This window comes from Emydura macquarii, unplaced genomic scaffold, assembly GCF_026122565.2.
Source record: "Emydura macquarii macquarii isolate MOO-44397 ecotype Brisbane River unplaced genomic scaffold, CSIRO-AGI_Emac_v2 contig_71, whole genome shotgun sequence".
NCBI classification, from domain to species: Eukaryota; Metazoa; Chordata; order Testudines; family Chelidae; genus Emydura; species Emydura macquarii.
Window position 1 is genome coordinate 1089242 of NW_027130208.1, and position 11317 is coordinate 1100558.

Sequence of the window (11317 nt, forward strand, 5' to 3'; positions counted from 1 at the left end):
TGTTTGATCACCGGCGGTACACTGACTGACGATGCAAACCGGGTCAAGAGCTCTATTTGTTACATCAGCCTGCTCATTCTTGCTTATTAAAGGTTGATATCAAAATGAGCAACTGTGAAATGGGAGAATTAATCTTTTCCCTTCCCCTAGGGATCTTTTTCTAGTGTGTATCCCTGAAAGTGCCTCTTGTGTTCATGTTGTGACTACCTCGGTCTGTGATGTCGATTCTGATTGTTGCAGGTTATGTCCTCCCCAGCCATGTAACAGAAGAGATGCTGTGGGAGTGCAAGCAGCTGGGAGCTCACTCCCCTTCCACCTTGCTCACTACACTGATGTTTTTTAACACAAAGTAAGTATTGGGGTTGTTGATTTAAAAGGCCAAGGAACTTCCAGCATCCTTGACAGGACTGGTAGGAAACTGTATTGGACTAAATGAGGTCACTGCTTTTGAATGGTTAAGGATATGAGAGCGCAAATCCCAGAGCCGTCCCAAGAAATGAGGTGCAGTAAAACCAGGAAGTGAACAAACCGAGAGACCTGAACTTGTCTCTGCCTGTTCTTGTGTTAGGCTGCTCAAAACACCACCTGACTTTCAGGTGTGGTGTGAGCCTTGGCTGGCTCATAGTGAGTGAAGATTGTCACTTCGCTGTCAAATAAGAGGCTAAGTAAGACTTTTCCCTCCATAACTGTCCTGGGTCCTCTTCTCGCTGCTCAGGTACTTCCTGTTGAAAACAGTAGACCAGCATATGAAGTTGGCCTTCTCCAAGGTCTTGAGGCAGACCAAGAAGAACCCTTCCAATCCCAAGGACAAGAGCACGAGTATCCGATATCTGAAGGCACTTGGCATACACCAGACGGGCCAGAAAGGTAGCGTGTACGTGAGGAGAGGAGGAGCAAGCTGGGAATGTCTGGGATTGACTGACCTGGTCTGTTAGTACTTCTTTTATAAAGAGACTTGCAGGTGCCTGTAGGAGGGGTGCAAGAAACCAATGTCTTTGACAATAGCTCAGTGATCAGAGAGAAAGCGTGTGTGTGTTCTGGGAGCCTGGTGTCTTCTGGCATGGGGTTGAGTGGCTGGTAGCTGATACTTTTTATCTGAGGCTCACAGGCCCGCCACCTCCAGGGCTGGGGATTCGTTTCCAGTCCCGCTGTCCCAGGCAGAGGCACCGTTGTGATGCAGGGAGTGGAGTTTGAGAGGAGCTGTGTTCTTTTCTCCCAGTGAAAGCACTTGACTCTTGTGAATGTTTGAGTTCAGATGTAGACTATGCCCTGTTTACCCAGTCTTCCACTGGCTCAGGTACTGACGTTTCATTTAACTAGACTTCCTGCCTTTCCGGGGCAATAGCTAGATGGTGGGCTGATGAGTGGGGCTTGGTGATAAAGCAAGTAGCCAAAAGCAACACCTGCAGGTCTCTGGTTGCTAACAAGTGAGCTGTGGCTTGGGGCAGCGGTATGGCTCCTTTCACCTTTCCTGCTGCCAGTAACTCATGAGACATTGTTGGGCGACACGGGATTTGCAAAGGTTGAGGCTGCTTGATGCTGCTGCTTTTCTTGTCTGTCTGTACATTGTTCTACTACAAACAGTTTCCTGTACTGAGTCTGACACACTGTGGTTTTCGGGGGGGGTTGGTTTGCAGTTACAGATGACATGTATGCAGAGCAGACTGAGAATCCAGAGAACCCCCTGAGGTGTCCCATAAAGCTCTATGACTTCTACCTCTTCAAATGGTGAGAGTTCCTGTGTCACATGCGGTTGCTAATCTTCTATAAATGTGTACATAGACTGCATCTCATAGCTGGCTTTGTCTTCAAGACAGTATTTCTCTCTCCTTAATATCAGAACAGTTTATGTGCGTATGTTAAATACATTAACTCTATAGGGGACTTCAATAGGAGGTGTGTGCGCCCATAATAAAGGGCAAAATTTGGTCCAGAGTTGCATACAAAAATTCACTGACATCCTGTTTTGCTCAATATTTGAAGGGGCTACATTCTGAAGTGTGAATTTGCTGGTGTTAATCCCAGTGTTGATTTATAACGTTAGATGTCAGAGTAGTTGATCTCCTGGTGCACTGACAGCATATCTGCTGGACGTGCCCTCTGTTTGGGATGAGATGTTGGAGAGGAAGTTAGCTTTGAATGTTGGAGATGAAAGGGCACAAGAAGGGTGGCCTTAACGAAGGGACAACGCCAAAAGGATCCGTTCTTAGAAGCTGAATTTGTGTAGACTTCTCTCCTTCATGAAGGGCACCGCAACTAACTTTATAGGAGTGAAAATGGAGTCTGTGAGAAGAAAACAGACCCTTAAAAGGCCACATGGTAACCTCTTGGTACCCAAGTGAAAGGAGTTGAATCTTTCCTAGTGAATATAAGCCCACATGATAGTTTATTGTTAGCCTTGACTTAGTCCAATGGCTGAATGAGCAACTGAGGCAGAGGAGGACTGCCTAGGGCTGTGTGGGACACATGGGCAGGAGAAGCTTGTACTATTGTTGCCCATAATTATACCTGTCCTGCAGGTAAATTTCCATAGCTCTCCTAGTCTAGCATCTTTCATCAGCCCAATGTTCACTGTAAGGATTCGTAAAGCCCCAAGAGGATACTAGCCTGGCTGTTTCTGATTTCTTTTTTTCCCCCCCTTGCAGCCCCCAGAGTGTGAAAGGCCGGAATGACACGTTTTACTTAACTCCGGAGCCGGTGGTAGCCCCCAACAGCCCGATCTGGTATTCCATCCAGCCAATCAGCAGAGAGCAGATGGAGCAGATGCTCACTCGGATCCTGGTGATACGAGAGATTCAGGAAGCTATTGCTGTGGCTAACGCCAGCACCATGCACTAAGGCATCCTTCCCAGCTCAGAAGGGGGTGGGGTGTGGTGAGGGATGACAAGCAAGGATAAATTGTACAGACTTTTACACTAAAGGAGATGCCTAAGTTTTGTTTTTTATTGGTGTAGTTATGAAGCCCTTTTAGGCTTCTTCTGTTTAAAAGAATCTAAAAGGAAAACCTACCCATTGTGTATCCTACCAAACACACTGAGCGGTTAGAACCATTGGAGGCTGCATTTCTCTGCCAGCTTGGAGCTGTTGAAACTGCTGGTTGACTTGGGTTTTTTATGATGTAGAAAACAAAACATGAACTATGGGATTGGCCTGGATGGCTGGGGCCTCTGACGCCTCCTCAGAGCACATGCAGCATGGAGAGCGCAGAATGATGGATGGACCTGCTCAGCCACCCAAGGAGAGGCAGGTGTCTCTCCTTCGTGCTCAGACATCATTAATTCGCTGTTGTCCTGGAAGGAGGAGGAGAGCGTGAACTGCAATTATGATTTATAAAAAAAAAAAAAATTTCTATTCAGACCTTTAAGTGACATTTTTAGATGTTAAAAGTAAAAAAAACAAAAAAAAAACTTTACCACACTCTTCTTTTTTTGGCCTGACATTGAGGCCTTAAACCTGAGGCTCCTGTGCCTGATGGAATTCTTGTAACATACACTTGTGTATCATATAAAGATACCGCCCTGTTTCTCTTATGTATTCTTACTCTAGTTGTTTATTAAGAATGACGAGCACGTCTTTTCAACATGCCATTGAACAGTGTGTCTTTATTTGGGGGAAGAGAGCAAGAGCTGCAAAAGGGGGCATTTTAAAAAGATCAGTGTAATTGGGTTGTTCTCATCACCCCACATATGCTTTTCAGTTTGTGATTCCCCTGGGCCCTGTTTCTCTCTCCCACTCCTTCAAATTTTGAAGGAATTCACTCCTGTTAGGATCTCCAGGTCCAATCTGAGTGTTGCATATTGGGTCATCTTTTTTTCTTCGGTGTAATAACTCACCTGTTGAAATAAACCAGTTTGCTGATGGAACTTCCAGTGTCAGGCTAGGAACCTGGGATTTGCCATTGTATGGATCGGATCGGATCATTGGCCTGTCTGCAGTAGAGGCCAGTACTTGGGGCTTCAGGCAAAGGCAACTTCTCCCCAGCCCCAGTAATGACAGTCCTGACCAGCTGTACAATGGCTAGCGGGTTTGGGCAGTAAATGCCTGTCAGGTTGTACAGAGGGTTGGCTTGCATGTTGGTATCATAGTTGTGTATTTCAGGAATCGTCAGTGCTCATCATTCTTTTTTAAATCAGACCCACAGCACTTGCCTCACTGCATCTGAAATGGCTGCCATATTTTGATGACATTAGCAAATTTCTGGTGGCTTTAAAAGAGAGCAGATTGTTGGTTATGCTCGCAGTCCGAGATCACTCCAGCAAGGCTTGAGGTTATTGAGCTACCAGCTTCTTGAACATGAGGAGGTGACACTTCTTGAATCTGCCTTCCCCTCTTCTTCCTCTATTGCAGTCTTGTAAATGGAAGCTTCTCCATTACTATACGGAGAAAAAAGGAGTCTTGAGGCTTCCTTTTGTCATCTCTGTTTACACTGGCAAGCGGGGTGTGTGCTCCATCTGGTCTGTACACATGCACCAAGGATAGACTATACCCCTAAATCAGGACTGGCCATAACGCTACCTGCCTATGTGCCTTCCAGTTTGATGTGGAGCCTGCCCTGGGATGACTTCAGGTCCTAGCATGTGATACTTCAGCTTGATGGAAGGCTGTTTGGATCAAACAGTCAGACTGCAGATATGCCTGGGAAGAACAGGGGCTAGTGACAATGAGGGATTTGATCCTGAAGAGAACTTGTTGAAAGCATAACTTGGTAAGAAGTATTTGGGTCACTGCTGCAGGAAGTTCTGCCTCACCTGTGCAGTGGGTTTGATGCTGTCTTGCTTCCTCCGTTCCTTACTAACATAAATCACCCTTTGGGCATTGAAGTAGAGTCCACTGAATTAGACTCAAGTCTGGCTAATATGCTAGTCCTGGTAGGTCAGGAAAGGCAAATGGGGCAGGTGGAGTATAAAGCTGCCATCATACCCTCAATTGAGAGCATCAGCAGCACTTTTCTTCTGGCAGGGAGGCAGTCAGTGTCAGTAACGCTTCTTATCTCAACTACTGTAAGATGTTATTACCCCTTCACGATGTTCCAATGACCACCGTGTCCTCCAGGTGCTAGTTCGATTGTGTAGGGATATAGTTATGGGCTAATTAGAACACAGGGTGGCCACTGGTCATCTCTGTTCAAAGGAGCAGAGCAGCCTGTGTGTTGTGCTAGGTTGTCTGTTGGCCTGCATGGAGCCAATCTCTTAGTCACTTGTATAAACGGTGTCCTGAACATTGAATTTGAGAGGGGAGCATCCTGCTTCCTGCACTGAAACCAAGTGACCCTGAGAAATAAGCATGTGGAGGCTAAACACCCATACTCAAGTCACTGTCCACCCTGGAATGCTGCATGTGAAACGACATCCAGCCTGCCCACAGGTGGGAGTGTGCCCATCCCCTGCTAATTAAACCTGAGTGCAGCATGAAAGTGGAAGTGAGTGGGTAGGCTTTCCTCTGCCAAGTACTAAATTGGGGGGAGTGGTTTGATATGTGGCTTCAAAAAGACGTTGTATAGTATAAACTTGCCAGAGCTTGAAACAATTTGGCAGATGGAGACACCCAGCAATGGAATGGAATAACAAGGGCTGTTGCAGGTTAGGATTGGGTGAAGTACACTGGCAGAGCTGTGTGGTGGAACTTTGTATTCCATGTTGCTTAAAAATATACTTCATTCAATTTATTCATTGCTGTTCACTTGCTACTGTAAAGAGCAAATGAATCAGAAAATGTAACAGATGGCAAGTCAAGTAATTCTTTAGACTCTCCACTCAGCCTGGAGAAGCACAACTCTCTCTTGAATAGTATTGGGAGGTTAGCATGCACAGAGGGCCACATAAACCCCTTAATCTTTATTGGATTTGTCCTAACCAATGAAATGAGGATTTTCCATCCCTCTCCTGTCTCTTTGACTTCTGTGAATGGAAGATGAATGTGTTGACCTGAAGATGTACATTGTTCTGTACTGTCTGATATCAGAATGCCTGATACCAGTTTCATTTCTTACTTTGGAGACAATCCAATATACTGTGATTTATGGATGACTTCGCAGAGTTTGTTTCTAGTTTGCATTGCTCTATGAAACCAGTTTAAAATGTCTACGCTGTTTCTGGAGTTTAAACCCTGTACCCTCTGATAGCGAAGGGAGATCGAGCCTTTCCTTTCTAGAAAGGACCAGCCAAAAGCCTTATTTTTGGGGACTCTTGGAAGGAACTCTACCCAGATTAGGCAACACTGCTCTGTGGTCTAGGGTTTACCCAGGTCCTGGGCAAATCTGCTCCTGGTTAAATTATGTCAAATAGCCCCTGTTAGCACACTTTATGTATCCAGTTTGTTTCCAGTGCCTGCTTGAGTTTCAGTGGTAGATGGCATGTCCAACACCTTTTGAGTACCCAACATCTTGCTGTTGTACATATCGAACCCAAAATTCACTCCCTCCCTTTGCCTTATGTGTGACTGATACAGGGTTAGCCTTCTGTCTGGTATCTCAGCTAGGTCAGTGATAGTCTGAGGCCCCTGCATTGTTTGTTTTTAGTTGTTCTGTGCCCATCTTGTCTCCATAGAAAGTGTAGCATGATAGAACACACAGCCACGTTCAAACTTCTGACCTACATGTGTTGTCCTGTCTCTCACGAAATCGTAATATCACTGCTCTCCTACAGGAAACGTCGTCTTTACACAGATGTGGTGTCTGCTGTGCCATTAGCTCCTTATTTCCTTTCTTTGGAGATGAGGGTCACCACTGTAAAATTGGAATGACCAAAGCAGTGGCGGACAGCCTGTGGCAACCAATCATCCCCTGACACCTTACTGCAGGGCGAGGACAATCTAAGTGTGACTTAATATAGTTCATTTTCTAACTTCTCGATTCCTAGACCCTCATGTTTATGGGAGGAGGCAGTCTCCTGCGTGTCTGAGGCTTTCTGAAGCGCACGACCTTGGCCTGATTATTGTGTGATTTAGAACACCCATTCTAGGATCCAGAACTTGAAAGTGACCGTGAACAGGAGTCCCCCTTTGCACCAGTCCTCACAGGGTGGATGTGAGAGTGACTGCTCTGACCTAGGAGAGAACAAGTCTATTCATCCTGCTCAATTTGGGAGTGAACAAAAACAGTGTGCACCATCCCCAGTTCTTTTTCTCTGTTGCTAAAGAAAAGAGGTGACAGTGCCTGAAAAGAGCCTTTTCCTGTCTCTCTAGGATGGAGGGTTTTATTGCTAATGTTCTAGCTCCCCTTCCATTTGCTGGACTGTCTGAGGGGCTGCATGCTGGCTGCTGGGTCTCTGCCCGCTAGGTGCAACTGACCTTTCAGCTGCTTAATGAAATGGTTAATCTTACTCTTCTGACTCTTACCTCACTGTTAAAATGGGATAGAAACTGCTGCAGCCTCTGACATGGGGCCCATCTCCCAGCCACACATCTGGAGTTGCTAGGTTCCAACAGCAGCCTACAGAGCTGACCTTTTCCCCCTCTCCCAGATACTTCAAGGCAGGCACCTTCCCTGTCATTTCAGCCTGTTCACTTTCAGTGGTGCTACTGCATAGAAAACATCCCAAGCCGTTGCTGGCAACACTAAGCTACTGCAAGGGACATCTCAACCCCTCTTCCAGGAAGGAAGAAATGTGCTCGGGGGTGGAGGGGTATAAAGCTGCCAAAAGAAATGTGAAGCAATTGCTGTGGCACTCTGCCTGCCAATCCTCTGCTCTCGCGTGGCCCTGGCAGTTCTCAGCACTGCGGTAGAAATTTTTGTCCCTGCGGCCCTGTGCATGGCAGCCAAGTCTCCAGGTGCCTGCTTTCATCTGTTCTTGCTCTTGAGTGAATCAGGATGGTCCGGATAGGACTGAACCCAGCATGAAGTGGGAATACACCGGGGCTTGGCCTCTACTAAGGGAATGTGAGAAGAGAACAAAGGGTGGGTAGGAGGTGGGTTTCACTCAGGCTGGTTCTAGTTGCAGCCCAGATCCTCTGTTGGTAATGCGTGCAGCCCGCATGCCAGAAATGTCTTGTTCATCCTCCTGCATCGAATCCTAGTCTGAACAGCATATGTAATTGGCATCCTGCAAAGTGACCTTCAAAACTCGCCAGTAGCTTTTGCCCCCTGTGACTTACTCACACGACACATCCTTTTAAAGTGATCAACTCAACTATTTTTTTTTTAATTTAACTTTACTCTTATACTCTCTGATCTTTGTAATGCCCTTGGCAATGAAATGTCTTTCCCTGCAGCCTTTGTAGTCTGTTTGACAACCATTAAACCTTGCCTTGTGTTTCTGATGGAACAGAAGCTAACTTGCCTGTTTGTTTGCTACTTTTGTGCTCTAGTATCACTGCTCAGGTTAGTGTCGATGTGCCTTGCACTGGGAATAGAGAAGAAGCTGCCCCAACTCGCCATTTCCTTTAAAAAAGAAACCGATCTTCCGCAGGCAAGACACCCCACTTCTGCCTGGCCCAGCTCACAGCAGGTAGCATTTACTGTAGGGGGAGTGTCACTTTCAAAGAGGCAGCAGCAGAGCTTTAAGTGCTCAGTAACAGCACGTGGAACAAGGCCTTGATGTCACTTTCCTAAGCCACCTTTGGTCAGTCAGTCGGGACATCAAGTCCGCTGTGGGATAGTACCTTATCTCCCCAAATGTAGTCCAAATAAAGAAACCCTAATAAGTAGGAAATCAGTATGTGGGCGTCTGAATTCTGTAATTCTACAGAAGTGTTAGCTGAGAAATGACCCAGACCTATGCACAGATGGATAAAATCAGCACAGCAGCGGATGTTGTAAAAGCCAAAGGCCATATTTTTCTAACACTAACAAAAACTGAAAACCAAACAATAAACACCATTGCATAACTGGAACCACCCTTGCTTCCTTGGCTGAAGAAGAGTTTACTTTACTTTCCCTTCTCGATCATGAAGTTAATGATGTTACTTTTCTGAGTACTAGCTACAGCTACCACAGGCTGTGCTGTACCTGTGGAGGAGAATGGAGAATTGTTGAAAAAACGGCAGTGATTAATGTCTGTAGTGACTACAGCCTTATGTTATATACAAAACTGTCACATAAGCAACATGCAATATGTTGTACAAAAGACAGGCTGCTGCCTTTAAGTGTCAAGTTGTCGGAATAAAGTAAACAAAACCAATCAACCATAAGCTAAACTAAATCTGTGTCCTGCCCCCACGGCTGGAGCTATTTTCTGGGAGAGCCCTGCTGCTGGAACTGCAGAATCCCATACAGTTCTAACTAGGTTTATGTGGTAGCATCGGTACTGGGATTTTCAAAACTGTTCAGCACCCAACAGGTTGAGCTTTCTTGAAAATCTGGCCCCAGGAGAGGTACCCTGTTGATTTAAACTAAATAATCAAACATTTTCTGTGATTTAAAGTTTATTTTTCATAAAGAAACAGACTGAAAATTCCAGAAAGGTACATGAGTGAGCTGTATGCGTTTTCAAACACTGCATCCTTCACAGGAGGTCTGACAGAATCATGCAGCTACAATTTTACAACTCAGCGTGGCAAGACCAGACCTTGCTCCATAGCCCTGTGTGCGTGAGGGGTAACAGTACTGAAATAGGGAGGAGACGGGGTTAGATGGAACAGAGATCTGGTGTTTTGAACCATCTCAATTTTTTAAATCTAAATGGGTCTAGAAATGGGATCCAAATTTCTTCAGATTCATATATTGCTGTCTGTCAAGCTATTCTGTGCTGCTACCTCAGGCAGGTCTGGATACTACTCTCTATTCTGCTCATAAGCTTACATTTCTGTTTTCCCAAACTCTCTTCATCTCCTCCTGAGAGCATTTTCCTAGACCCTTGATCATTCTCAATGCCTTTGTGATCACCTCTAGGTCTGCACTATCCTCTCTCGGGGGGTGACCAGTACTATGCATGGAATCCAGCTGAGGCTGTGCTGTGGATTATGTAATGCTGCATTCTCCATCTCACTCCTTGGGTATCTAACATCTTTGGTTTTTTGACAACGCTGTACAGTGAGCTGTGCACCATGATGCCCACCTTCGTTTATTGGGTTGATACACTTTACAGAGGTCTAAATTAACTGTAGCAGTAGTTCATTTTCCCCACCAATCTGCATTGCTTTGTAATTACGTATACTGATTTTCATTTGCCATGCTGTTGCCCATTCACCAGGCTTGTTCAGGGCTCTGTGTAGTTCTTCACACTCTTCTCTGTCCTGACTAACCTAAACTACTTTGTCATCGGTAAATGTTGCTACTTCATTACCTACTGCCCTTTCCCGATCACTAATACATATAGTGAACATCATAGACGCTAGCTCATACAGAACATGGACCCTTTCATCTGTTTTCTGTCTCCTAGCGAGTTTTTGATCCAGGACACTAGTTGGCCTCTCGCCCCCTGACTGCTTCATCGACTCTTGGGTAGGTCTTCATCCGAGGCATTTTGGAAATCCTAATAAATTATATAAAGTGGTTCTCCTTTAGCCATGACTATATGGCCACAGCAAATTCTAAGAGTTGACTGACCCATCCTTTTCCTCTGCAGAAATCATGCTGGTTAGACCATCTCAGGATGTTTCAGGTGGTTTGTTCTGCTTTTAATTACCCCTTGAACCAAGTTTCCAGGTACACATGTAAACTTGACCAGGCTGTCCTTCCCAGGATCCCTGCTCACGGCTTTACAAGCCTGGTACAACATTTGCCCACCCTCTGGGAGAGGTGCTGGTTGTAATGCGAAATGGCCTCTGTGGGGTTAGCCGTTCACTTACTGCCTGCCTGAACTCCTGCATCACCCTTGGCGGAGCTGTGCTCGGTCACCGGCGGCATTTTAAAGAACGGTTTTGGTTCAGCATCTCAGCCGGGTCCCTGCGAGCCCCTCGTCTGCGTTAAGCCGAAAAGCGCTGGGCCCAGGGAGCGCGCTGCCCCCAGCCCTGGCCGTGAAAACCCAGGTACCATTCATGTCCCGGATGTCCTAATCTTCCTGATGAACCCCGGGGGTGCGCACCCCCCGCTGCCCGGCCGTCTGCGCGCGGCTCGGACCGACGCGCACAGCTGTGCGCTCTTTAAACGCCACGTGGGCCCGGCTCCTGTCTCCCCGGCTGGCCGCGGTCCGTGACACGCCGGCGGGCTGGGCTGGGCTGGGCGGGCTTGCGGCGGGGCAGGTGCCGAGCTCTAGGCCGGAGGCGGGGGGAGGTGCGGCTGGAAGAGCCGGGCGGGGCGCCGTCGGACCCTTGTCGGAGCCGTGCCGCTGCCGCCGCGGGTCTGGGCGCGTCAGTAGCGCCCCCGTGTCCCGCCCGGCCCGGCCCTGCGAGGAGAGGCGCACCCCGGGGGCCTGGGCTGCGGGGCCGGCTGGATCCTGCA

At 47.1% G+C, this 11317-nt stretch overlaps 1 protein-coding gene across 5 annotated transcripts in view; it reads left to right on the forward strand.

The window, feature by feature from the left end:
- QRICH1 (glutamine rich 1) overlaps positions 1-8271 on the forward strand; it is a 40503-nt gene extending 32232 nt beyond the window's left edge. For all 5 annotated transcript variants that reach the window (XM_067540962.1, XM_067540944.1, XM_067540970.1 and 2 more), the window contains exons 7-10: positions 241-349; positions 716-867; positions 1638-1728; positions 2646-8271. In XM_067540962.1, coding sequence (XP_067397063.1) covers positions 241-349; positions 716-867; positions 1638-1728; positions 2646-2838 — 545 coding nt within the window. In that variant the 3' untranslated portion in view covers positions 2839-8271. The remainder of the gene's footprint in view (positions 1-240; positions 350-715; positions 868-1637; positions 1729-2645) is intronic.
- The last annotated feature ends 3046 nt before the right edge of the window (positions 8272-11317 follow it).